This window comes from Paroedura picta, chromosome 11 (assembly GCF_049243985.1).
Source record: "Paroedura picta isolate Pp20150507F chromosome 11, Ppicta_v3.0, whole genome shotgun sequence".
Lineage (NCBI taxonomy): Eukaryota > Metazoa > Chordata > Lepidosauria > Squamata > Gekkonidae > Paroedura > Paroedura picta.
The window spans coordinates 63,126,557-63,153,984 of NC_135379.1; the positions used below are offsets into that span (position 1 = coordinate 63,126,557).

Here is a 27,428-nt window from a genome sequence, read left to right on the forward strand (position 1 = left end):
GGTGTTGTTTGTTAGAATGCCTCTGTGTAAACACTCTTTGTATGTTCAGAAGTTAAAATGTCAGGAGAGGAAAAGAGGCTAAGCCTGACATGCCACTTTTCTATGGACAGGAGAATCACAGCATTTATGCCTTTTGGGATGTTGTATTGGTAGGAGACAAACCTTCCTGGAGTATTTCTCCTTTGCAATCCAGCAGCATATTTTTCCATCTGTTGCTGTGCAAAAGTCTGGTCTCGTTTTCTTCGATGCCCCCCCGCAGATCTTTGTGTTTGTGCAATGTCTGTTATCCACAGGGGATCCTGCAGGAGGAGGACAAATCTTCCTTGCTGCTGGCCGTAAATGTATCTAGGCACACTGCTAGCTCCTCCCCTGTGCATTTCGCTTCTAATAAGGCAAAGGAGAAGGAAACGCTCTCGACTTCCCATTATGGGCTACCCACATTGCCAGGATAAACATGTTTTCCCTCCGTCTTTATTTCTTCCTCTGCCAGCTAACCTGCTCTCCCATCCCGGGTATCCTTCAGTTCTGCTTCTCGGGCAGAAGACTGAACTGTTGCCAGGAACAATCCTACTTTGTTTCTGTTCCCAATAAAAAATATCCAGAGCTCTATACTGTTTCAGCTTCTTCCTGAGAAGTGGGACAGCACTTTATTTTACCTAGAGATCACCTCACTTCAAGTTGTAGAGATGGCTGGGCAGCTCTGTATGAATTTGGGTGAGAGCCGGCCGGGTGTCGTGATTAAGAGTGGCAGCCTCTAATCTTGAGAGCCGGGTTTGATTCCCCGCTCCTCCTCCACATGCAGACAGCTAGTCACAGTCCTGCTAGAGCTGTTCTCACAGCTTGGGCTAGTCACAGTCCTGTTAGAGCAGTTCTCTTAAAGCTCTCTCAGCCCCACCTACCTCACAGGGTGTTGTGCAAAGAGGAAGGGGGAAGTGTTTTTTAAATCATATTGAGACTCCTTCAGGTAGTGAAAAACATCTCTTCTAATGAACTAGGGAGGAGAGGGAGTTTGCTATAGCCTGATCTCATGGGGTCTCAGAAGCAAAGCAGGCTCAGAAGGGAGACCACCAAGGCCAATAATCCATGCATCTCTCTTGCCTTGAAAGCCCCTCCTGAGGTTGCCTTAGGTCACCTGTGGCTTGACTTTATTAGCACACGATCAGATGAGACAGTGGAAGCCCCAGACTAATGTCTGGGAATGGTAGGAAACTTGATGGAGCTGAATAAACTGCATGTCGATTGAGACAAGACAGAAAAAAATGAATTTAGTTAGCTGGTTTCAGTAAAAATGTATTTTCTGGGTATGACCACACACTGCATCGAACGTCAGGTTTGCTCGTCAGATATGTTCCCAATACGGATGTGTGCCAGAACAAAAATTGATACTTCTTGGATTTGAGTTTTCCTGATTCTGTAAAACTCAGATCACCCGAACCACTAAATTGGTAAATCAATTGAAATCTGGCCAATCCAGAAAACTGGAACCTATTTAGCCAAATCAAGCACCAGAAAGCCAGTCTTTCTGCAGAGAGAAGTCTTTCCAGGGATCAGCTGTTTATTAACTCTGGAGGCATTTAAAGGGACACGTATTCCTTTAAATGCCTCCCTCACAGCCTGGGTTCTTGGGGTCTGCTGAGCCGGCCTCAGCAGGTCTGTTGAACCTTAACCTTTTGATGAGGTTCCACATGATATTCTTGTTGACAAGTTGGTTAAATGTGGTATGGATCCCATTACTGTTAGGTGGATCGATAGCTGGTTGACAGGTGGCACCCAAAGAATGCTTGTTAAACAAAACAAAGGGGGGAGGGGGTATTCCCTACGCTGCTTACTGATGCTAAGTGAAAGTGTTCAGTCTCCTCCATAAATCGTAGAAAGGGTATGACTTCTCATAAAAACCACTGGAATTGTATGTTCGTGGACTAGCGGCCATTGGGCTTCACTTCTTATTCTCTTGCATAACTTCCTAATTGTGTAAACCGCTGCCTGGGGTAAAGAAAATACGGGTGCCTTCAAAGGAGCAGCCCACCTTCTGCCCCTCCTGGTTATGAGAAGTTTACTTAGCTTACCTTTAGATCAGGGACATTTTTATTAAAGCTCATATTTGTGAAGCAAGTGGCAGCGGGTCTTTCCATTTTTCCCGGAACTAATTCTTTTATTCCAGAAACTTGAGTTATTGTTAATGTCTGAATGAAACAAATCCACATCTGTTTTCACTTATCGTTATCTGTAAAATGTATCCACTAATTACGCTGGCGGCCTCCTTCAGACTCCAAAGCAAAGGCTTGATAAGCGCTCCTGAAGTAGCTGCCTCGATTTCCTTCCCGGGAGAGGCGGCTGCTGCAAGGTCATCTCCTCGAGCAGAGAGGGAGACCACCCGGGTGGCCCAGCAAGGAGACAGCTCCCTTTGGTCCTCGGATTTCATTTTAGTTGATGTCTATACCAAAATTCTGGCCTCCTCCTCCTCCCCCTGGCCCTGCCTTGGTAAGGTAGTCAGAGTCAGCTAGGAATTTCAGTATAGTGGGGATTTCTTCCCCCTGAAAGTTAAATTTGTTTGACTATTTGCCTCCCCACCACACCACTTCCTTTCCTTTGCTGCTTTGACATGGTTAGTTCCATGAGAGGTGCCACCCAGTCAGGGTTAATGAAAGAGAAATAGTGGGCTTGATCCTGCCACTCCAGTTAGTAAAGTTTATTAATATATCTTTGACATTGTCAAAATATTTATACTCCACTAATCAGGAGTCCCACCAGTGAGGCCAGAGCTCCAGAAGCCCTCCCGCAGTTGCCCCCCAAGCACCAAGAATGCAGAGCATCACTTCCCCAGGCACAGTGCTCTGTCTATGCCAGGGGTAGTCAAACTGCGGCTCTCCAGATGTCCATGGACTACAATTCCCATAAGCCCCTGCCAGCATTCGCTGGCAGGGGCTCATGGGAATTGTAGTCCATGGACATCTGGAGAGCCGCAGTTTGACTACCCCTGGTCTATGCCTTGGGGCTAAGAGCCACTGAAGGACCTCTGCTCCATATGTTCATTCAACCCCCTCTTGAAGCTGTCTGTGCTCATAGCTGCCACCACTTCCTGCAGCAGTGAGTTCCGCATGTTCATTCCGCTTTGGGTGAAGGATTCCCTTTGCTCTACTCTGTGCGCCCACCGGCTCAAAGCGGTTGTGGGCTATTTCTCTCAGAGATGCAGAAGGAGCTTTCTTTGAGCATCTTGCAACAGGAAGGCTCCTGCCACTAGAGGAATGTACGTCGTCCACTGATGAATGGGCCCAAGGATGCAACTCTTGTTCACTCTTTACCACCAGTGGGTACACGCGTGCCTGAAACCAAGGGTATTTGTTACTGAAAGTTCATTCTCATTCTCCTCTACAGAGCAGTAAAGCAAAGCAGGCAGTGCAATAGTTGGGCAGGCTGGCCATCACTCTAAACCAGGGGTAGTCAAACTGTGGCCCCACAGATGTCCATGGACTACAATTCCCAGGAGCCCCTGCCAGCGGGGGCTTCTGGGAATTGTAGTCCATGGACATCTGGAGGGCCGCAGTTTGACTACCCCTGCTCTAAACAGATCCGTGTCAGTACCTGAGCGTTCTAGAAATAAGCGGCAGTGAGTTAGAAATCTCTTCCTTCCGGTGGGGTAATTCTTCATTGCCCTTGGCGGCTGCAGAGTTGCCCAGCCAGTAGCTTGCTGCAGACAACCGAAAGGATGGATACGTTCCTTGGCAGGCAGACGACCTTTGTGCCCAGAAGAGTGGTAGGATCCCGTGCCAGCTAAGGGACCAATCCTCTCTGTCCCACACATACTTACAGGAGGGGCTGGGTCATCACACAACAAGACCTCTTTCATGGCCTACTCTGGTATGACACATCCATTCTACATTGTTTTTTTTTCTCACTGCCAGGGTAGGCCCAGGGATGGAACATGTGCTCAACGTAGGGCTGCCAAACCCCTGGAGACTTGGGAGCTCAGTGAGGTACCATGCCATGGACCCCACCCTCCAAAGCATCCATTTTCTCCAGGGAAACTGGTCTCTGTTAGGGGTGAGCGGTTCGGCGCGGTTTGGCCATTTCGGCAATCACCGAAGCCTGAGGCAGCCAGCGCAGTGGCGCGGAGAGGAGGGGAGGCGGCGGGTTTCCTTTTTAAATGTATTTTATTTTATTTATTTTATTTAAATGTATTTTATTTAACATAATGCATCTATTGAAAGTGACCCTTTATTCACCCATAACATTTATTAGCCACCTTTTCTCCTTACGGAGAAAAGGTGGCTAATAAATGATATGGGTGAATAAAAGAGCTGCCTCTGAGAGGGCCATCCAGAATTACAAGACAGCACAGCAGGATTGTTTTATTTTAACCTGCAGGCCATCTTTGGGCGGCCTCCTGACATCGTCGTACCGGCAGCATCAAGAGTCCTTGGCGGCCGAAAGAGAGAGGCGACGTCTGGAGAGGGAGGAGCGGTTACAAAGGATAGAGCGTGAAGAGAGAAACAAATTCAAGTAGGTGATTGTGGCGGGGGGGGGCATTTATTTCTTGTACATTGATAGCACCAACGGGGACGAGGTGTGTTGTGCTTGGTACAAACCTTTCAACTGTCTGATCATATTACCTTGGCCTGCCTCAGCACTTGGAGGAGGGGGACGAAGGATTAAAGTAGCGATCCCCAACCTGTGGGCCGCAGACCACATGTGGTCCGTTGACTAATTGGAGGTGGGCCCTGAAGGACGCCTTCTCCCCCCCCCCCCCGGCCCTTTACAGCACACTTTGGGTGTCCTTGTCTCCCATCACTCCCAGATGGGACTCTCTCGTTGCAGAGAAACAAGCTCAGGGTTCCCATTGATTTGCCATTGTCATGAGTTAAAATTTCCATGAAAATAAAATGTTCCTTATGTTCATTGTTGTGGCGTGTCTGTATCTTATTTTGAAGGGATGTTTAAACATTACCATAGCGGTCAGAGAGCGTTAGGGCAGTGGCTGAGAGTAGAGGAGTAAACTACCCCCCCCCACCGGGCCTCAGTAAAAGGCGCTGAGTGGTCCCCAGTGATAAAAAGGTTGGGGACCACTGGATTAAAGCACAGGGTGAGCATTCGGCAGCGTCTGGCGTTCCTTTAAATGCAGCACCTCTTCTTTACAGATTTCAAGAATTGGAATTCAATTAGGCTTCTTGAATCATAGTAATTTACTGTAGGCACTTTTCCCGATCACACACATAATTTTTTTTTTAATCTTCTAAATCAAAAGATGTTCATATAAAAACTAGCTTCAAAGCCCATTCCTAAGAACAAGTCTTGAAAGGGCCCCCTCCCCCGGCCCCCGGCCAGGCCGCTTAAGGTGGCTTTGGGCCGGGCAGGGGCTGGGCAGCTTGTTAGGCCAGGACAGAGCTCCTTAGCAGGCAGTCAGCAGGCCTAGCAGGCCAAGAGGCCCTCATTAGCAAGCCCTCCATCACGACCCTTTGCCCAGGGCCCCCTCCCCATACCTGCTGCTGGCTCCAGGCACTGAGGCGCATCTGAGAGCAAAGAGGCTGGAGTCCAGGGACGGAGGGCGGGAGCTGCAGGGGCTGGCTGCACCCTGGTTGACCCTATTCCAACTTGGACAGCCAGACACATCCCACCCCCCAGGCTGTTTGACAAATAAATAGAGGAACCATGGATGGATGGATAAGGATATTAAAGCATCAGTGCATTAGTGACTCACTATTGCACAAATCCTAAACATATTGACGCATGGATATGTGACAAAAAAAACCCAAACGCATTTCAACCCCTCTTGAGGTCTTCTTCAGTAGTCTCATATTTAAATATACTCAAGTGGTACGAAATATAAATGAAGAGGCTCTCACGCTTATAAAACGTTTCCAGATATCTCTCCCTTGGGGCCTCCCAATTAAAATATTTATTCTTCTAAGTCCCTCCCTTACTGAAGCCCTCTCTCAGCCTGAGGGTATCCTCATGCGTCTCACAGAATGTAGAATGTATTTGCATTTTAATATATAATAATATATTCTTCTGCTGCTCAGCCTCTTAGGTTCCTTGCTTGTGCAACAGGTTGGGTTGTTTTGTTCCCTCTTTTGTTGTTCATTGGTCTGCAGTAGATTAGACTCCTAGAACCCTAGAGTGGGAAGAAGCCACAGAGGCCATCCAGCCCAACCCCCTGCTCAGTGCTAGATTGGAGTCCAGTGGCAGCTTAGAGATGACAAGATTTTCAGACAAAGCTTTAGTTCAGTGGCATCTTTAAGACCAACAAAGTTTTGCCTGCAAAACCTTCTCCCCTTGAATCAAATTTTGTTGGTCTTCAAGGTGACCCTGGACTCAAACGTTGTTCTGCTGCTTCAGACCAGCATGGCTGCCCAAACGAACCTTTTCAGGACCTGAGCTTTTGAGAGCCAAAGTTTTGGCAGATAGCTTTGACTCTCTGAAGCATATACCATAAAAATCCTTATGGTTCTGTGGGACTTGAATCTAGCAAGTAAAAATATAAAGCTTAATTTTCACAACAGTAATTCTGCAGTTTGGTTATTGTGTGGTCATATATGCCAAAGGACCAAGGCAGACACTCCACACTCCCATTTGATTTAATGGGGCTTAAAAAGACTTAACTGTGGCCAGATCATGCCCATATTTTCCTGTGGAGAATCTTTGTCCGATCTCTGCAAAATACCAACAGAGGTAGTTGGGCTGATCCTGCATTGAGCAGGGTGTGGGACTAGGTGGCCTGTATGGCCCCTCCCAACTCTAGAATCCTATCCCATAATAGAAGGCATGTATGATGAGAAGAGTCATCCTTGTAACATCTGTAGCTTATAGGCATTCTGCTTTATTTCTTCCTGTTTTGTCTCTCAAGCCTTGGTTCTTTCCTACTTTCTTGCCTTTTATGTTCCCCTGTAATTGTTTGTATCTCTTTTTTCATAGTCGTAATTACCTGGATAAACGAGAGGAACTCAGACAAGCAAGGGAAGAGAGGTTTGTACTATTTATGGCTGCTTTGGGCTGCTTTTCATTTGTTGCTATTAAGAAGTGCTAGATTTTGTTAATGTGTTGCTAAATAGACAGGCAAGGAGTGGCTTGAATCACATCTGCGCATAACACCTCCCTCAAGGAAAGCAAGTGCAGGCAAAGGTCCCAGAGAAAAGATCAGCCAGGCAACTAACAGTCCCTCTGTGTGTCACCCGACGGGGTGGGGGAGCAGGTGGCAGGGTCCTGGACGTCACCCATAGTTGCAAAAAGGCAAGGGGGGATGCGATGCCCTGGATCTCTCCCTCTCCTTCCGTCTTGTTTCGCTGGAAGAAGAGGTTTTTAGTTCTAGACTGTCAACTCAAATCCAAAATGCTCTCGCCTGGCGAAAAGATTGCTCCCCTGGCCTGGATGGCCTGATCTCATCAGATCTCAGAAGCTAAGGTCAGCCCTCTTAGAACTCGGGGAGACCACCCAGGAAGTCCAGGGTTGCTGAATAGCCATGGCCAACCACCTCTGAAGATCTCTTGCTTTGCAAAACTCTACGAGATCACCTTGAGTCAACCGTGACTTGACGATAGCCTCTACCACCACAGGGTGAACTGGTGGCATCCAGAAAACATTTAGTGCTCCTTCACCCTGAGCATATTTATTTGCTTGTCTCAGTTTTGCAGAGCAAGTAGAATAAGAGGTCTGGTCATTGATATAGGACCTGATCCATGTTTTCAGGCAACTGTTATCATGGAGTAGAAGGGGATACACACCGATGGGATTTGAAGATTATCCGGTTCTCCTGTCCCTGGAATCCATGCCAGTTTCTAGGGCATGAGCAGGCCTGCCAGGCAGATTGCTCAGGGAGCAGAATAACAACACATTCCCTGCACTTTTCAAGGCCTCGTTTGCCAAAGGACAGGCTTAAATTGCTGTCTTGTGAAACAGGCGGGACATACTGCTCCCCTTTCCTGCCTGGGAGTCCCTTGTCTTTGGTACCCTCTTCCAGCTCTGCCGTGTCACAATATTTTCCAGTTATACATCTTCCCACTGAGCCTTGCAGAGTGTCCCCCTAACTGCTGTGATTACACTGAGGCTGCTGTATCAGGCTCTAGAGCAGGGGTAGTCAAACTGCGGCCCTCCAGATGTCCATGGACTACAATTCCCAGGAGCCCCTGCCAGCATTCGCTGGCAGGGACTCCTGGGAATTGTAGTCCATGGACATCTGGAGGGCCGCAGTTTGACTACCCGTGCTCTAGATGAAATCCATCCAATGTGCACAACATTTGTTGACCAGAAGGGAGTAAGAACCTGAGCTGATCCAGTTTCACATTAGATGCTACTAGATCTTCTGATGCTTCTGACTATATGACACTTGGCAACTCAGTGTTGTGTGATGATGTTGGGCAATCTGTAAAGCATGTCGCAAGCGACTCTTTCTCTGACTCAGCTGTATTTGCGGCAAAAAGCCACAGAAGCTAAAAAGGTGAAAACGTTTGGGAAAGGACCCGAACCACAAAAGACCGAGGATGGGAGGGGCCGAGGCCTAGCAGAAGAGCCCCTACTTGGCAGGCGGAAGGTCCCAGGTTCAGTCCTCAGCCTCTCCAGGAGAAATGAATACGCAGCATGTGGTGTGAGAGACCCTGGAGAGCCATGGAGAGGAGCCATAGCTCAGTGGCAATGCATCTGCTAGGCAGGCAGAAGGTCCCAGGTTCAGTCCTCAGCCTCTCCAGGAGAAATGAATAGGCAGCATGTGGTGTGAGAGACCCTGGAGAGCCATGGAGTGGAGCCATAGCTCAGTGGCAATGCATCTGCTAGGCAGGCAGAAGGTCCCAGGTTCAGTCCTCAGCCTCTCCAGGAGAAAGGAATAGGCAGCATGTGGTGGGAGAGACCCTGGAGAGCCATGGAGAGGAGTCATAGCTCAGTGGCAATGCATCTGCTAGGCAGGCAGAAGGTCCCGGGTTCAGTCCTCAGCATCTCCAGTGGAAAAGACCAGGCAGCAGGTGATGAGAGGCCTCTGGCTGAGACCCTGGTCAAGACTGACCTTGATGGACCAGGGGTCTGCCTCTGCTGCCCCCCCCCCATTAGTCACTCAGGTCCCCTGGCTGAAGGACAGCTCCTGCTTGTGAGTCAGCAGATCTCTCTGTCTGGGTTCCATCTTCTCAGCGGAAAGAAAAAGAGAGCAGTTTTACTAAGAACAAATTCCCATAGTGTTTAATGGAGCTTACTCCCAGGAAAATGCCCTAAGTGACAGTATAGCTCAGGTGCTCCTGGGCTCTTGCTCTCTTCTGCTGTTCCTTACTCACAGGATAGGCTTTCCATTGTTTTCCTTGCTGGTATAAGTTTATCTCCTTCCACCCAGTGACGTACAGAGAGGTAGTGAGACAGGCTTCTCTGAGCAGGTAACTCTTATTCTTTCAGCTCAAAGTAATGGTCAGGTGTGCCTGCCACAAATAGAAAGGTGTGACTCGGTTTATGAGCATTCTGGGCAATGTGGCGCTGCATTAAGGCATGATGGGATATTGAGGGCTGGACAATGTTCACGTGGGATGCGGGAGGCTAGTGCCGATTCACCTTTTTTGCACAGCTCACATCTGTGTTCATGAATACATCTGTATTCGTAAATGGCTCCTCCAAGCAAGTAACAGTGGATAAAATTAGCAGACATCTGGCAGGGGCACATATTTCAAAGTTATTTTGGACAGAACGTATAAAGCACCGTATGGAGAATACGATTGGTAGCTGGTCTTAATAAACAGTTAGCAAGTCCTGTGCGCCTGAAATGCAAAACAGATGTAGCTTTGTTCTTTTTCAACTTACTTTGATGAATAAACTCTACGTGACGTCATATCCAAGCTATTGGATGTCTCGCGTCCAGCCGAGAAATCTTTTAGATTAAAAAAAAAAATAGTTTCCATTGTAGACTCCAGACAGCACCAAGTGAAATTCAGGGCGCTCCAGGCAAATAGAAGCCGGTTCAGAGACTCAAACCACCCTTAGTCCAAACATTTAGATGTGGTACTTTTTACGGCAAGATTGGTGGTCCCACGTGGCTCTAAGTTTCCCCACCTCCACCTTCAGCAAGACTCGGACTGAGTCTTCCAGCCTTTTATTTTTCTGAGAGAGAGACAGAGACAGAGAGAGAGACAGAGAGAGAGGCAAAGCTGATAAATGTTACAAGGAGGAGATGGTGACTGTATTCTTCAAACTGAACGTTCTAATAGCTCTTGGTTTGCCATGAGTAATATAAGCTTTTCTGGGTGAAGATCGATATTGCTCTGATGCCTCTTTTTTCTCCGGGAAGACTGACTCAGCAGTGAGGGCTGCTGGGTGCCTCGTGTGCCAAGACGTCCGGCCTCTTCCCTGCAGGTGTTTCACCCGTAAACAAACCAGCATTCTCCTTCTTTACGGCATCCTTTTGGAATTTCACTTTGCAGATACAAATACTTGGAGAAATTGGCAGCCGAAGAGTCCGAGAAGGAGCTGAGGAGCCGGAGCATCTCTAGGGGCAGGAGTGACCTGCCTCTGGACGTGGGGGGGCCTCCGGTCTCCACCCCTTCCATTCCCAAGTGTGCCAGCCCTGTGGCGGCAGATTCTCAGGAGGAACCAAGCACCCCTGTGGCAGCACGTCAGGCCTTGGAAGGTAAGCCCCAGTGAACTCTGAAGCGGCTGGCCATTCCTTCTTGCAGCTTCGGCAGGCGTAGGAGGGCGGGTTTTGTTTTGGGGAAGTTCTTGTTGACAAGCCTCTTTTCTCGCACACCTGTTTTCCCTGTGAATTAATGCTGAATTTCAGTATGTTATTCAAGTACTTCCTTTGACTTCACAGGGTCTTTTTAAACGAATGCTAGCCTCTGTCACATGACCTTTGGCATCGTAATCCTTGCCAGGCAGTGCTTACAGGGTCAGGCCCAGAAGGCGGGCGATCCAGTCTGAGTTAAGAGTCAGTGTGGTGTGCTGGTTAGAGTGTCTCAATAGGATCTGGGAGAGCCAAGTTCGAATCCCCACTCTGCTGTGGAAGCCTGCTGGGTGACCTTGGCCAGCCACAGCAGAGTTGTTGTGAGGATGAAACGGAGAAGAGGGGGATGAAATATGCCACTGGGGCAGAAAGGCAGGAGATGAGAGAAGTCAATGAAAGAGCACTTTGAGGTTTCCTCAGTTTCAGCAGGAGGGCTGAGCCAGTAAATCCAGTGAGACTTATGTTCTTAATTCCCATTAGATCCTCCCTTGAAAGACAGTGTCCATTCTGCCTGTGATTCCAAAGCACCACCCTTTGGGTAAGGATTTTACGCAGACCCAGGATGAAGCTTTGCTGGTCTTCAAAGTTCTCCTGGGCTCAGAGTTTGTGCTGCTGCTTCAGACCCATTCGGCCACTCGCCTGAACCTAGGGGAAACTGCGCTTTGGGGACACAGAGGTCTTCTTAGATGCCGCACAGAGTTGGAAGTGGGCTTGCAGCAGGCCCAGGGCAGGTAGCTGGGAAAGAAACAGGAGACAAAGTATGGATGGCGACCAAGCCAAAGTTTGCCACTTTTCAATCCCGTTGGTATCATTGAAGAGAGGCAGGTGGCCAGACCGCACCTGCGGAGACCCCCGGACGCAGTCTTGGATGGGTTGCACCGTGGTTGGTTTCTGTGAGGCTTCTTGGCCACTTGGTGCTGACAGAGAGATTCTGTATGCTCTTGACCTCTTTCCTTCAAGGTAAGACTCTGACCGTCTTTCTACAGGGGGAGGAACCTTCTCCAGTGCTTTAGCTTGCATGATTTTGAGACTCTTGCATGCCCGGGGCCAGCTGTCACCACTGAGTCCTTTCCCTTGGTTTCCACGACGTCTGCTGGGTGCCTGCGGCTTCGGAGCCTTAAGCTTTTGGCCTGGGTTGGCTCCTGCAGCCTGAAGCATGCGGTGAGAGCTGCCCTTTCAAAGAGGGATCCGTGTAAAGCCCTGGCTTCAGGCGGGCTCCGTCGTGCTTCATTGCAGTTCCTGCGGCTGCTCCTCTCTCTTGCCAGCTTCTTTTTCGCCGAGCGTCAGGCTCCTTCCCGTGGCCGGGTCTCTGCGGAATCACTTTGACTCAGGAACGTTCCAAATGGCAGTAATTAAAATCCGACCTCAGGCTGAGATTTCTTTCAGATTTGCCCAGAGAGCAACTATCTCTTTTATGGCGATTACTTTAGCATATGTCGCTGAGAATCCATCCAGACATTGCACTATAAAGGGGGGGGGGGTTCTGCTGTGTGCAGGGAATCGATGTCTAGCAGGTGCGTGGGGGAATTCTCCCTAGAGGAGAGGCGTGGCTTCACTCACGGCAGGCAGACAGCAGGTGTTCCCCACTTGGCCAGGGAAAGGCTTGACAAAAATGGGCGTAGAGTTTGTGGAGTGGGATGCTCAGAGTAATTTCCATCCCCTTCGTGCGGGAGACTGGCTTGGGGAGGCGTAAAGTTCCCCTACTCGCTGTCACCACAGGGCTGCAGGTCAGGGTTCCCCATCATGGGTATGGGGTGTTGTTGTTGTTGTTGTTTGAAGAATGTGGTATTGCATAAGGACTTGGATGCTTAAGGCTGATCCTGCACTGAGCAAGGGGCGGGACTAGATGGCCTGGATGGCCCCCTCCAGCGATAGGATGCCATGATTCTATGAATGATTTCAAGAATGTGCAAAATTAAGCATGCATGCTCCTATTCCCATCACTTCTGCATGGCCATTTCATGAGACTGCAAGCTGTTGGCTCCTTGGCTGTGGATAACTCTGGCTCTCTTCTGGTGACTTCACGGCAGAGCAGAAAGTAATATGCATGTGAAAACCTGCTGGCTGAGGTGCCAATGGAGAGGAAGGTGAATGATGCATTTCTCCCTGGGTCCGTGACACCACCTGGAAGAGGAGGAGAAGGAGGAGGAGGAGGAGGCCACCAGCATGCACCAGATGCCAGCTAGTTAAGAAACCAACGTATGTCCTATGCCTGACATTGGTGCCAGAGGCCAACCAGGTGTCTAACATGGCTGTTGGGAAGAAAACAGTTCAGAGGAAATGGTCACTATCTGCCAGATCAATGCATGACAACATTTGCCATGATCATAAATCCAACACACTTGATTTATTGCACGTGCGTGTGTGTGTGTGTGGGGGGGGGGGTGTCTGTAAGGGTGAGCATTCCACACCAGGTGAAAAGCCCTTTGCTGTCAAGAATTCCTTTCAACCTCTCTGAAATGGTCAACTGGAATATATTTCTCTGGTCTGGTGACAGAGGAGACATAACTCTGTACAACCAGTCACCCCACCTGACGGAAAAGGATGCTGTTGGTTTTCTCCATGCTTGATGGGCAACACGTGGAGGGTAACAACAGGATCTCAGTTAATTACTCTCAGCATCCCACAAGTAAGAAGAGTGCATTTGCACATCAGTTGTGATTTATTTATTCGCTTAACTGTGTTCCTGCCCACCCCACCCCCCAATTAACTCCATATAAGCCGAGCTTTTTCTTCCTGTTTTGTCCTTGAATCTGTTAAACATCCTCATTCCACTGTACTCTAATATGCTGCTCATCCTCTACCTCTATGTGTGGATTGGTAGTTTCTGGAGGGGTGGGCCTGCACCCGAAAGCTCGTACCCTGAATAGAACTTTGGTGGTCTTAAAGGTGCCGCTGGACTCAAATTTTGCTCTGGAAGCCATCTTGTTTGTGCTGCTCTCGGTCACTGAACTTAGCTTGCTTGAAGTCGTGGTTGTGTTTCAGCCTCCTATCCATAAGGTATTTGCTACCTCGATTGCTGAACTCTTCCATCTATCTATAAATAAATATTACATATATTAGAGTAATATAAAGGTCAGCGTTTGATGCCCCTTGACTCAGACAAGGAATGTCAGACTTAAAAGTGTCTGAAGCGGAGCCGTCGTCCACCGCTGTGTCTCCGGCCCAGCCGTTCCCGAAAGACGCCTTGGAGGAGCGGAAAGTGACGGGATCCCCTTGTCTGTGGACAGAAGGAGGCGCTCTCCTAAGTGAATCTCTTTCTCCATTGTTCTTTTCACCAGTGAGGGCCGAGTGCGAGCCAGAAGAGGGGCCAGAGAGAGAAACGGAAGCGGAGCAGGACGATGAGGGAGCAGAAGCGCCTCCCCAGGTAGAGGCTGCGGAAGAGAGCGAAGTGGAGCACGGGTCAGAGCAAGAGCCGGCAGAAGGCACCCCCCTGAGCGAGAAGGAGCGGAAGAATGAGGAAGTGAACGAGAAGGACAACTGCTCGGCCTCCAGCGTCTCCTCGGCCAGCAGCACTTTAGAGAGGGAGGAAAGGGAAGGCAAGCTCACCGGGGACAAGCAGGCGGGTACGGTGGAGGCTTTTCCCCATCCCAGTTGGTCGTTTATGTAGTGCTCAGCCGCACTTTGACATGGGGGGGGGGAGAATAGCAAGCGCTGCGCTCAGGTCGTCCTTGGGCAGTCCTCCGTTATTAGAAGCGCACGGCACATGCATCCGGGATAGAGTCTCTTTCTGTGTCGAGCAGGAGTCCCCCCCCCCTTCCTGCACCTGCAGGCACATGTGGAATGCGGACAGGCATGGGGGATGCAGCTGCAAAATGGCTGGGGCAACAGGAGGCAGCGCTAGCCACAAAATGTCTGGCGGCTGCTTACCTTCCGTTCACACCATGATGGTTCTTGTGCTGTGCAGTGTTTTTAAACATCTGCGTGGCCGGTCAAATCTCCAACAGCTGATCAGAGGCTCTGCTGGGCAAAATGCTGGGTCTGGTAGGGACTCAGCCTTGCCCACTTTCTAAAGACATCTGGTGGGCACCTTGAAAAGTGGGCACCATGTTGGAGGCCCTGACATAAAGAAAGGATATTTATATTTACCCCCAGAATTGGAGGTATTGGAGAGCCAGTTTGGTGTCGTGGTTAGGAGTGCGGACTTCTAATCTGGCATGCCGGGTTCGATTCTGCACTCTCCCACATGCAGCCAGCTGGGTGACCTTGGACTCGCCACGGCACTGATAAAACTGTTCTGACCGAGCAGTGATATCAGGGCTCTCTCAGCCTCACCCATCCCACAGGGTGTCTGTTGTGGGGAGAGGAATGGGAAGGTGACTGTAAGCCGCTTTGAGCCTCCTTCTTCTTCTTCTATTTGGCTTCTGACTCAAATACGGTGTTCAGGGGTGGGGGGGGGGCTCTTGCCAACCACTTTCTGTACCACCTGAAGCGTTATCAGTATGGCTTCCTGTAGTCACATTTAAAAATTCTTTTTAAATTCACCACCAAGCCAGAAACAGAGTGAGGGATGCACAGTGCCTTCAGAGTGATTTCCTCCTCGTGGAGAAGGGACCCTGAAAGTTCAAGGCAATTATCTCCCAAAGCAGATATGCAGGTTTCACAAGGCCAGGACCTTCCAGATCGCTAACTCACACATTCCTTCAGATCTTAGTATTTGTGTACCTTTTTCCTATGTAAAAGTCAGGCTGTTTGGCAACCTACTGTTTTCTTTACAACACTCATTCACAACTCTGACCAGGCACTTTCCAACCTGGGCAATGAAAACCATCTTTGCTGGTCAGTAATCTGGCTAAGACAATGGACAGATGGATGATTTCCACTTTTCTGCAAGACTGTGGCAATTTCATTATTAGATAGATACATGAAATACTCAAACCAGAAGAAACATGTTGGAGGAGGCATGCAAGGCACTGGGCACATGCTAACAGACATTGCTGTCCGGGGTGGAGATGACCATTCAAAGTCCGTTGACCTCAAGAGACTTGGACGAGTATGGCTCTCCTCAGGATGGTACTATTGCTAAGTTACTTCCTAAATAGTTCTTCTTGGACCAAATCAAGTTTATGCACTTGATTATAATTTGGCCTTCTTCTCCTGTTAGACAGATGGATCATTGATGAAGCTACTGAAATGCCTTAGAACGAGGAAACTTGTCTCCAAATTGTGCCTCTCAGATGGACAGTGTTGTTTTGATTGGGTTATTGATGAACATGCATTGATGGCAGAGGTTGATTGTTTGAATTTTGTACCAAAGTTGTGTATTGCAGTTTGTATTGTAAACAGAATAGGCTTCATAATCTTCACATTCTTGGGCCCGGTGAAGAGAAAACTGTTATTCCTTGATCTGTGAACCTGTAAACTCAAGGGCCAAGCAGAAGTCATCAGCTTCCAGACAGCAATCATGGCAAAGAAAAATCAGGTCCAGCTTGGTTCTCTGACAGCAGTCAGAGAGGTACCCATTGAGGACTTCCCTGGACTCCATGGTCTTTTCTATGGTGTTGCCCTTGAAATCAGAGCTGGTTGTGCCAACGTGCCACTAAGTTAAACTGTTTGCAGTGTGAGGGTTTGCGGACTATTTCTAACCTTTTGTTTTGACTGTTCTTTATTCTTGGGTTGTTATCATTACGCTTCCAAACAAATCCATAACAAAATTCAGCAGACTGAATATCAAAACCCCTAACAGTTGGATTTTTCTGAACAGCAGAAAAGATAGACAGACAGACGGACATTTTCTGAAATGGCCCAACTTTCATTGTCCAGTTCATCTCAGAGATCCTTGTGGAGGGTCTGTGGCTGAGTGGTAGAGCCACTGCTTGGCATGCAAAAGGTCAGAGGTTCAATTCCTGGCTTCTCCCCTTAAAAAGGACCAGGCAGGAGGTGATGTGTAAGACCTCTGCCCATAGACCCGGGAGAGCTGCTGCCACTCTGAGTAGATGATACTGAGTAGCTGGACAAATGGATCCGCATAGAGCACTTCCATGTGTGTCCAGAGAGGACCAAGCCACTTCTGGCTTTTCAGCCCCCCTGCCCATCCCCCAACCATAATGAAAATGTTAAAAAGTGGTGGCACATGGTGCCAATAAAAGCAAACTTTTAAACTTCTCAAATGCCAACTAATTGCCAGGTTTCCAAATTTAAGTTCCGTGTTGGGCTTCATGCCCAGAGCCTCCTGGTCCCCAGTCCGATAGGCCCCATAGAATCATAGAATAATAGAATAATAGAGTTGGAAGGGACCTCATGGATCATCTATTCCAACCCCCTCCACTATGCAGAACACTCACATCCCAATCGCTCATCCACTGTCACCTGCCACCCCCTTAAGCCTTCACAGAATCAGCCTCTCCGTCAGATGGCTAACTAGCCTCTGTTTAAAATTTTCCAAAGATGGAGAACCCACCACCTCCCGAGGAAGCCTGTTCCACTGAGAAACTGCTCTAACTGTCAGGAACTTCTTCCGGATGTTTAGATGGAATTTCTTTGGAATTAATTTCATCCAATTCGTTCTGGTCTGACCCTCTGTGGCAAGAGAGAACAACTCTGCTCCATCCTTCATGTGGCACCCTTTTAAATACTTGAAGATGGTTACCAGATCCCCTCTCAGTCATTTTCCCTCTTGGCTAAACAGACCAAGCTCCCTCTACCTTTCTTCATATGTCTTGGTCTCCAAACCCCTCACCATCTTTGTTGCCCTCCTCTGGACACCTTCCAGTTTGTCTACATCCCTCTTCAACTGGGGTGCCCAAAACTGAACACAGTAGTCCAAGTGAGGCTGAACCAGAGCAGAGTACAGCGGTACCATCACCTCCCATGATCTGGACACGTACTCCGTTTGATACAGCCCAAAATCCCATTTGCCTTTTTAGCCACTGAGTCACACTGCTGACTCATGTTCAATGCATGGTCTACTAAGACTCCTAGATGCTTTTTGCACATGCTACTGCCAAGACAAGTCTCCCCCATCTTATATTGGTGTATTTGGCTTTTCCTACCTAAATGCAGAACTTTACATTTGTCCCTATTTAACTTCATTTTATTCAGTTTAGCCCACTTCTCGAGCCAACAAGATAATCCTGTATTCTGTTGCTGTCTTCAGTTGTGTTTGCCACCCCTCCCAGTTTAGTATCATCTGCAAATTTAATAAGTATCCCCTCTAATCCCTCATCCAAATCATTTATAAATATGTTGAACAACACAGGCCCCAGGACAGATCCTTGGGGTACTCCACTTGTCACTCTTCTCCAAGAAGATGCTGAACTATTAACAAGTACCCTCTTGATCCGCAGACATGGGGGGGGGGGTGTTACCCAAATTGCTGGGAAATCATGACTATAGCAAGAGGCTGGGTAACGCAGGATCTTTACTACCAATTTTTAGGGGGTCCTTTCCCTGGAAGAAACCCTTCTTAAATGAAGAAGACAATTAAGCTTACACTCAGGGGATTTATTTGGGGAAAATATTGGGATACATTCAAAACACACACATACATTCAAAACATACATATACTAAGTTCTACAGGGGGGACAGGCTGGTTTCTGTGTGTGAAAGTGTCTCTGTGTGAAGCACCCTTCCATTATGGGCTACCTCTAGGGTAACAGGGGCACCTCCACATTATGGAAGTTGAGGAGCTGCATGCGGTCAGCAAGTTACGGCACATTTTCTCCTGTCATAATCATATGACATATGAAACTGGTCACGGTCCGTAGAGGCAGCTCATTTTCCTGCTCACGCAGGGCAGTTGCAGCAGTATGAGTGGGTTTGGAGTCTTTTCCGGAAAGAGCAGACTAAAAGCCGAAACACAAATAAATAAAGAACCCCGCAAAGGATTGCCCTGAACAAGGAAACTACTTGATTTTGAATTGGGGTGGATCTACTTGGGTTTGCCATTTGAGCTTTCAGGTTCTTAGCATGGATTCCAGTCTTTTGCATCATTAGTGCGTTTAGACTAGACCAAATGCTTTGACTCTCAGCACAAAATTCAACATGTGAACTTGGTTTTTGTAAATTTTGGACAGAGTGGTTCGTGATAGCCCAATCTAGCCTCATCTTGTCAGATCTCAGAAATTTAAGCTGGATCAGCCCTGGTTAGTCCTTGGATGGGAGACCCCAAGGAAGTCCAGGGTGACAACGTGGAGGCCCCTCTGAACATCTCTTACCTTGAATAACCTCTGGCAGGGGTGGCCAAACCATGGCTCTTGAGATGTCCATGCACTACAATGACCATGAGCCCCTGCCATTATGCCGTAAGGGTTGCCGTAAGTTGGCTGCGACTTGTCAAATCTACTCACCAATTCATGATTCTCCAGCATTTCAGACATGCCTTACTTGCTTATCAGTTCTGTTGTTTCCTTGGAATGTGTTTCTAGAGCATGCAATAAAGATAAATGGGTCAAAACTACTTTTAAATAAAGATCCTACTTTTGTTTTTATGAACACAGAAAGCAGCCTCGAGCATGTAGGTTGTCTGAGTGACATTGGTAAGAACTCTTAAATAAAAAAACCTCAGGAAGACACATTGCTGTCTGGAAAATGAAGCTCCAGGAGTATGTCATTGCTTAATATCTGGTTTCCCTGGAGTCAGTAGAACTGAATGCCTCCTGTGCCTCCTTCCCCAGGTCCATTCACAGTTTCTCTGTGCTTTCAGGCCCCTGGTTACAGACCCCTCAAGATGCTGGCGTGAATGACCCGGGCAGCGATATTCTCGATACCAAGCGGTTCATGCTGGATATGTTGTATGCCCAGAACAAGAAGTCCAAGGATGAGGAGGCTCAGGAGCTGGAGGAGACGGCGGAGGAAGAGGAGGCGGAGGGGGCGGGGGAAGACACCATCACGAGCCTGGCCAGCAGGATCTCCATCCTGCAGGCCACCAAGCAAGCCAAAGAGTTCAGTGTCCAAAAAATGGAAATTGGGAATCTGGACAACCATGGCAGCGTGAAGGCCTTTGCGGAACGATTCAATAACGGCGAGTTGGCCAAAGGCTTGAACTTTCCTGAAAGTGGTTTTGGGGAAAAGGTCTCTGAAAAGACAGCACCAATGCCGGGAAAGAAGGAATCTGACTACATTTGGGATCAGCTCCTGGCCAACCCAAGGGAACTTAGAATCAAAGACATGGACTTTACAGACTTGAGGGACGATGACGACGTTGATGTCTTGGACATGGAAATGGGTCCCGGTGACTCCCTGGCTCCACCTCCACCCCCACCCCCTTCCTTTTTCGGCTTGCCCCCTCCACCCCCTCCCTTGCTTTATGGATGCCCACCTCCGCCCCCACCTTCTGGTAATTTATTGGCTCCTCCTCCCCTGTTTGGCACTCCTCAGGGCTTAGGATCTCCCCCGCTTCACAGGGGTCAGCCAGCTTTTATGAAAAAGAAGAAAACTATCCGCCTGTTTTGGAACGAGGTGAGGCTGTTTGAGTGGCAGTGCAAGAACAACCGGCGCTGCAAAGGATTCCTGTGGTCAAAACTGGAACCTATTAAGGTGGACACTTCCAAGCTGGAGCATCTCTTTGAATCAAAGTCCAAAGAACATCCCGCCACAAAGGTATGGCTTTCGTGGTAATGCATGGGGTGTCTTATTCTCTTTTAAGTGATAAAATAATACCAGGTATGTGAAGATTCCAAATATAGCAAGGTGGTATTGTGCCATGTCTTGAGGATCGTGGTTGATATTAGGAAATCCCTCCAAATATGCTTCCCTCCTCAGATGAAAACTAATGTGAGTATTCACAAGCCTACTTAATATTGAATGGGAAGAATTGTGTGTGTGTGGAGGGGTGGGGGGAGGTTCTGCCCTTCTTTGCCTTTATGGATTATGTTTTCAAGATTATTCAGAGGCCGGGTGCCTCTAGAATGGAGAAGGCTAAAGTTACAGACAGGAAATGTAGAGGATGCTGAACCTGGCTCTTGAGGCCTTAGAACTGGGGTCTCCAACATAATGCCCACCAGACCTTTTCATGGTGCCCACCAAGAGAAGATTTTGAAACAAGTAACGGTGAAGGGGAAAACAAACGCAGCCAGAAATGTAATGAGAACTCCTCAAAGCCCATAAATTTTTCAAGGACCCACCTGTAAAATCTGAGAACATGGCCAAATGGACAATTACTTTGCAAGCCCTCCTGGAGGCGGTGGGTGCTCTTTGCATCTCCTCTGGCAGTCCATCCCATCAAAACAATGCCGTGCCCAGAATGAGTGGGACTGGCAAGAAAGGGGCAAGCCTGGTGGGTGGGAGGCAGCTCTGAAAGCATCCACTGTGAGGATCCAATTTGGTTTATTTGAAACCCACCAGTGGACTATGGAGATTCAGACACAAAACAGTGTAGACCAGGGGTAGTCAAACTGCGGCCCTCCAGATGTCCATGGACTACAATTCCCAGGAGCCCCTGCCAGCGAACGCTGGCAGGGGCTCTTGGGAATTGTAGTCCATGGACATCTGGAGGGCCACAGTTTGACTACCCCTGGTGTAGACTATACGTGATTGTTCTGTCCATCCATGATCCCAAATACCTGAGACCGTTTGTCTAATTATTTTGGTATTTTGATCCTGTCCTTCATTCTCAGGGCAGGGTACAAAGTTCTGCCCCTCCCCCAGGTTGCTCCCAGAACATGAAGTGAGGCAGGGAAATGGGAAGCCACTGGCACAAGGTCTCTCAGTGAGTCTCACGGGGGATTGGGGACTGGAACCCGAGCTCTCCTGGACTGAGTTCGGGACTCTGGCATTACAGCTCATCTCCAGACTACAGAGATGAGTCCCCCTGCAGGAAGTGGCTGCTGGAGAAGGTGGATTATCCAGCATCATGTGCCACCGAGGTCTCTCCCCTCCCCAAAGTGCCCCACTCCCAGGCTGCGTCCTCAAAATCTCCAGAATTTCCCAGCCCGTAGTGGGCAACCTAAATCCAGCGACGGTTGCCACAGACATGCTGCCTCCAAGATCTCCTCTTTTGTTTCTCTCCGCTCTTTTCCCTTAGAAAACGGCTGCTGATGGGAAGAGGCAAGAAATCATTGTGCTGGACTCCAAGCGAAGCAATGCGATCAATATCGGGCTGACAGTATTACCCCCTCCGAGGACGATTAAGGCTGCCATTTTGAACTTTGACGAATATGCCTTAAACAAGGAAGGAATAGAGGTACTGAGGGAAGCACTGTGGCTTATGGTTCCCCTTGATTAAAGGTAAAGGCATCCCCTGTGCAAGCACCTGGTCATGTCTGACCCTTGGGGTGACGCCCTCCAGCGTTTTCATGGCAGACTCAATACGGGGTGGTTGGCCAGTGCCTTCCCCAGTCATTACCGTTTACCCCCCAGCAAGCTGGGTACTCATTTTACCGACCTCGGAAGGATGGAAGGCTGAGTCAACCTTGAGCCGGCTGCTGGGATCGAACTCCCAGCCTCATGGGCAAAGTTTCAGACAGCATGTCAGCTGCCTTACCACTCTGCGCCACAAGAGGCTCTTTCCCCTTGATGGGGGAATTGGAAATTTGGCAGCCAGAGGAACTCTGAAATGAAAAGGGTGGCCTCTAGCTAGGGCCACTAAACAGAAACTCCACGTTTAGATCCGTAACCCCAGATCCGGGGGACGACACCAGGGGGAGGCCTCAAACCTTGGTGCCCCTTTGTTGGCCATCCAAGAGAACTGATTGGCCACTGCGTGGGCTCTTTTTCGGTCCTCTTCAGAGCCACAACCTACCTGCAACCTGGCAGCCATGTCCTCATTTGGACCGTTGTTTTTACAGGAGAGGGCTTATGGGCAGTTGCAAGCTTTCCCCCGCCCCACCACACCCTGCTGCAGCGTTTGATTCCTGGGTCCCGTTTCATGCTAGAAATGGGAGTCTGTGCCTGGACTACATGGCTAGGAGGCGGTTCAGTCCCTGCGTCACCACTGAGTCCTGAATAGGTTACAGTTAGTGGAGAAGTGTTCAGGGAGAAGGCCTGTGTTGGGAGCCCAGCTCCCCTTCTCTGGGCATATTTGTTTGTTTGTTTGCTTGTTTATTATCATAGAATCAAAGAATAATAGAGTTGGATGAGACCTCATGAGTCATCTAGTACAACCCCCTGCACTATGCAGGACCTTCACATCCCTATCGCTCATCCACTGCAACCTGCCACCCCTTTGCCTTCTCAGAATCAGCCTCTCCATCAGATGGCTATCCAGCCTCTGTTTAAGAATGTCCAAAGATGGAGAACCCACCACCTCCCAAGGAAGCCTGTTCCACTGAGAAACCGCTCTAACTGTCAGGAACTTCTTCCGGATGTTTAGATGGAATTTCTTTTGAATTAATTTCATCCCATTCGTTCTGTTCTGCCCGTCTGGGGCAAGAGAGAACAATTCTGCTCCATCCTCCATATGGCAGCCTTTTAAATACTTGAAGATGGTTATCAGATCCCCTCTCAGTCGCTTCCTCTCCAGGCTAAACAGACCAAGCTCCCAAAACCTTTCTTCATATGTCTTGGTCTCCAAACCCCTCACCATCTTTGTTGCCCTCCTCTGGACACGTTCCAGTTTGTCAACATCTGGGGTGTCCAAAACTGAACACAGTACTCCAAGTGAGGCCAAACCAGAGCAGAGTAAAGCAGTACCATCACCTCCCGTGATCTGGACACGATACTCCATTTGATACAGCCCAAAATCCCATTTGCCTTTTTAGCCACTGAGTCACACTGCTGACTCATGTTCAATGTATGGTCTACTAAGACTCCTAGACCCTTTTTGCACATGCTACTGCCAAGACAAGTCTCTCCCATCTTATATTGGTGTATTTGGCTTTTCCTACCTAAATGCAGAACTTTAAATTTATTTATTTAGATTTTTATACCGCCCTTCCCTACATCTCTGGGCGGTTTGCAGAGGCATCTTTAAACCGCTCCTGCGGAGCGGACTAAATAAAAGGCTAAGGGCTGTTTGGGAGGAGTTAGAGCGGGCCCTGTCCGGGATAAAAACTCAGAGGGCCCAATCAGGAACTCTCCAAATGTCCATCCAGGGCCAATGTGTGCAGTTGGGTAATTCGTGGATAAGGTTGCCACCTCTGGACTGAGGAGTTCCTGGAGATTTCGGGATAGAGCCCAGGGAGGGAGTTAAGCGGGGTGCAGCATTCACCCTCCCAAGTCAAGGGACTGTCGTTTGGAGATCCGCTGTAATTCCAGGAGATCTTCAGGAGGCTATTCATGGCCCCTCTCTGTCTTGGTAGAAAATTCTCACCATGATTCCTACGGAAGAAGAAAAGCAGAAAATCCAGGAGGCTCAGCTAGCCAATCCCGACACCCCGCTGGGCAGTGCTGAGCAGTTCCTTCTGACGCTGTCGTCCATCACGGAACTCTCCGCCCGGCTTCAGCTGTGGGCCTTCAGAATGGATTACGAGCTGGTGGAAAAGGTAATCTCTTCCTGGCGGCTGGGAAATGGGGACAGCTGCTAGGTTTCGCTTCTTTGGGTTTAGGACAATACCAAACGTAATGTCGCATCTGTAGATCCATGGACAGATCTCCCACAAGTTAGGAAAGGGTGAGTTGCCTGCAGGGGGAGCCCAAGTAGAATCTGGGCCATGGAATGGGGGATTAACCTCTCTCCCCCCCACACACACATAGGCCTCGTTTTTTTAAATTCATCCCCCCCATCGTGAGCATCTGTCATTATGGTCCACATACATTGACTGGCCCATGATATGCATCATGCATCTTCTCCAGGGCAGCTTTGATTTTTCTCTCTGGCTCTTCATTTAAACCTCATTTGTTATACTTACTGGTAACAAATCATCGAGGTTGCAAGCCCATTTCTTCGGGATTCTGCCATGTCTGGGGACCCCATCGATACTTTTCCTGGTGCCCTTCAAGGGTTTTTGGAAGATGGGTGGGTCCAAGTGCGGCTTTTGCCCAGCAGGGCATCTAATTGGCCACTGGAGATTTGATTGGCAGGGCTTATTTTTTGTAATGTTGTTTTTGCTTTAGTAGCCATCACATCACAAGGATCTTCCCCGTGTGCGGAAGGAAGGCTGTGGCAGCCATCTAGTGACTAGCCCCACCCCCTGGTACACCTTCTGAAGCTGCACTCGCCACACAGTTAGAAGTCCAAGATGCCCCTGGGCTCCATAGGGTTGGGGGCACTGACCTATGGGCTGCATTTGTTCCTCAGCTCCCACCAAGGGGCTTTCCTCTCTCTGGGAAGCAAGTTTTTGCTCAAGGCTCACTTGCATGGTTTGCAGTGAGGCTATTTCTGGGTTAGCAAGGCTACCTCTGGAGGCTGACGTGAGAGCTCTTTCCTTCCTCCCGCTTTGGAGCAGAGCTCGGTTAAGTTGTAGGATGTGCTGTTGAGCCACAGCTGGCCTATGGAGACCCTATAGGGTTTCCCAGACAGGGGTGAATGCCCCATCCCTTGGGGGTCTCCCGTCCAAAGACTAACCAGGGCTGACCCTTCTTAGCTCCCAAGGTCTGACAGAATGGAGCTACCCTGGGCCAAGCGGGTCAGGGCAGACAAAGATGACTTGCCGTTGCCTGCCTCTGCACAGCAACCCTGGACTTCCTTGTGTGCAGCTTCTGCCGACTGCCCCATTTACAAATTTACTTGTTGCAAAAGATGGAGTGTATTAAGCAAGCAGGTAACCAGACCAATAACTGGCCAACAAATTCTGTGTTTATCCCCTTAAGCATGCCTCCACCTCCACGCCCCTGGGGAATCCAGGAGCTGCCAGGAGAGCTCCAAACTGCTGCAACAAACAGGGCAGTGTGAATCAACATGCACCTACGAAGGACACTTGCCGGAACCCAGGGAAGACTTATGGGGGAAAGGTGTGAAAGCAAACAGGAACCAGAGCAGGCCACCAAAGCAATAGACATCACTAAATCTACATTCTCCACAAAATATAGGGCAGAACCTGGTACTTCTGACACCTTGGTGGTCTCCCATCCTAATAACTAGCCAGGTCTGACCCTGCTTAGCTTCCAAAACCTGGCAAGACCAGTCCAGCCAGGACTATCCAAGGCCAGGGCAGAGTTCCTGACCTTGACACCCCCCCCCCCCCATTTCCCTCCCTGCCTCCCGGTCTGCTGTTTCATAGTGGGAAGGGGGTGGACTCTGCAGCCCCCCTGTTGTGCCGGGCTAAGTTCAAGCTCATTTTTCTAGGAGAAGAAGAGGAGTTGGTTCTCATATGCCGCTTTTCCCTACCTGAAGGAGGCTCAAGGTGGCTTACTGTTCGCCTTCACATTCCTCTCCCCACAACAGACACCCTGTGGGGTGGGTGAGGCTGAGAGAGCGCTGATATCACTGCTCGGTCAGAACAGTTTTATCAGTGCTGTGTTGAGCCCAAGGTCACCCAGCTGGCTGCATGTGGGGGAGCACAAAATCGAACCCGGCTTGCCAGATTAGAAGTCTGCACTCCTAACCATGACACCAAACTGGCTCTCCAGGAGGTGATCTCTATTCCCTTTTCTCCAGTACTGCAGAGAGAGAGAGAGAGAGAGAAAACGACTGCAAACTGCCAGCCTGATTCTCAACTGGGATGGATTGAGAGAACTCTAGTAAAGGGTGTGGCATGGAGCTGAGTTGTGCTTTATTTAAATTCATATCTAAAAATTGCAGAATTAGAATTTCCAGAAACCTTTGTCTTCTTCGGATATCATGCATCTTGTTCAAATCCAGCACTGGGATGTCTTTTGGCCAGTTGCTTACTGTTCACCAGGGGTGGTCAAACTGCGGCCCTCCAGATGTCCCTGGACTACAATTCTCATGAGCCCCTGCCAGCAAACACTGGCTACCCCTGGTTCAGCCAGAAGCCTTTGAGAGTACTCAGAAGCCAGAGAGGGAGAAGCAAGCGGCCCCAGGCACTCCACAGTCAGTAGGGCACAGGTTGGGAAATGTTCGGGGTGAAGAAATCACTGCATGGGTAGTGAGGCACCTGCTCATCTGTTTCCTGTGTTTCTGTTGGTGGCAGGAGGTGGCAGAACCACTTCTGGACTTGAAGGAAGGAATGGACCAGCTGGAGAACAATAAGACCTTGGGAGTTATTCTGTCTACCCTGCTCGCTATTGGAAATTTCCTCAATGGAACCAATGTAAGCTTTTCCTCCACCATTACTGGATCATTGTGCTTCTGTCCTGTAGTTACAATTAGACAATTCACTGTTCATAGACATGTCGGATCTAGCACATAGTCTTGGCTGGTTTGGCGGGTGAGGGCAATCCCTAGTTGGCCCATTCCAGTGAGAGAGCAAACTGTGGTTTGCACTAACCTCAGCCATTGAATCTACATGTGAGAAGAACAAACTGTGGATTGAGCTAATCTAAGTAAGGATGGGGAAGAGGGCATAAGTGAACGCACAGCTCATTCCTGTGAAAATAGGCTCAGCAAGGGGCCTGCTTCATGTTAATTCCCCCCCCCCCCGGACTTTCTTCCTTTTTTGTAGGCCAAAGCCTTTGAACTGAGCTACCTCGAGAAGGTTCCAGAAGTCAAGGACACGGTGCACAAGCAGTCTCTCCTACATCATGTCTGCACAATAGTGGTGGAGAAATTCCCAGACAGCACAGACCTTTATTCTGAGATCGGGGCCATCACTCGGTCAGCCAAGGTATGTTTTTGAGCGCAAGGAAATGTCCTTTTCCTGTGACAGACAAGATCTTTATCAGCCTCTGCGAGGAGAAGAAATGGTGTCAGTGAAGCTGTCAGCTTTTGCGTTCCTGCCTGTTTTCTTTGTGCCTTTTTAAAAGGACAGCAAACGCTTAGAAATATGGCTTTGTTTATATCATTCCCTTGGAATTTTTAGGATCTAGGAAC

The 27,428-nt window shown here is 49.0% G+C and overlaps 1 protein-coding gene across 5 annotated transcripts in view; it reads left to right on the forward strand.

Annotated features, from left to right (window-relative positions):
• The window catches only part of FHOD3 (formin homology 2 domain containing 3), a 194,728-nt gene that overhangs the window by 140,654 nt on the left and 26,646 nt on the right, over window positions 1-27,428 (forward strand). For 4 of the 5 annotated variants that reach the window (XM_077304679.1, XM_077304680.1, XM_077304681.1 and 1 more), the window contains 9 exons: window positions 4,366-4,500; window positions 6,910-6,960; window positions 10,380-10,585; window positions 13,960-14,244; window positions 19,323-20,218; window positions 21,642-21,800; window positions 23,857-24,039; window positions 26,590-26,709; window positions 27,061-27,222. In XM_077304679.1, coding sequence (XP_077160794.1) covers window positions 4,366-4,500; window positions 6,910-6,960; window positions 10,380-10,585; window positions 13,960-14,244; window positions 19,323-20,218; window positions 21,642-21,800; window positions 23,857-24,039; window positions 26,590-26,709; window positions 27,061-27,222 — 2,197 coding nt within the window. The remainder of the gene's footprint in view (window positions 1-4,365; window positions 4,501-6,909; window positions 6,961-10,379; window positions 10,586-13,959; window positions 14,245-19,322; window positions 20,219-21,641; window positions 21,801-23,856; window positions 24,040-26,589; window positions 26,710-27,060; window positions 27,223-27,428) is intronic. The other variant, XM_077304682.1, reaches the window with a different exon arrangement.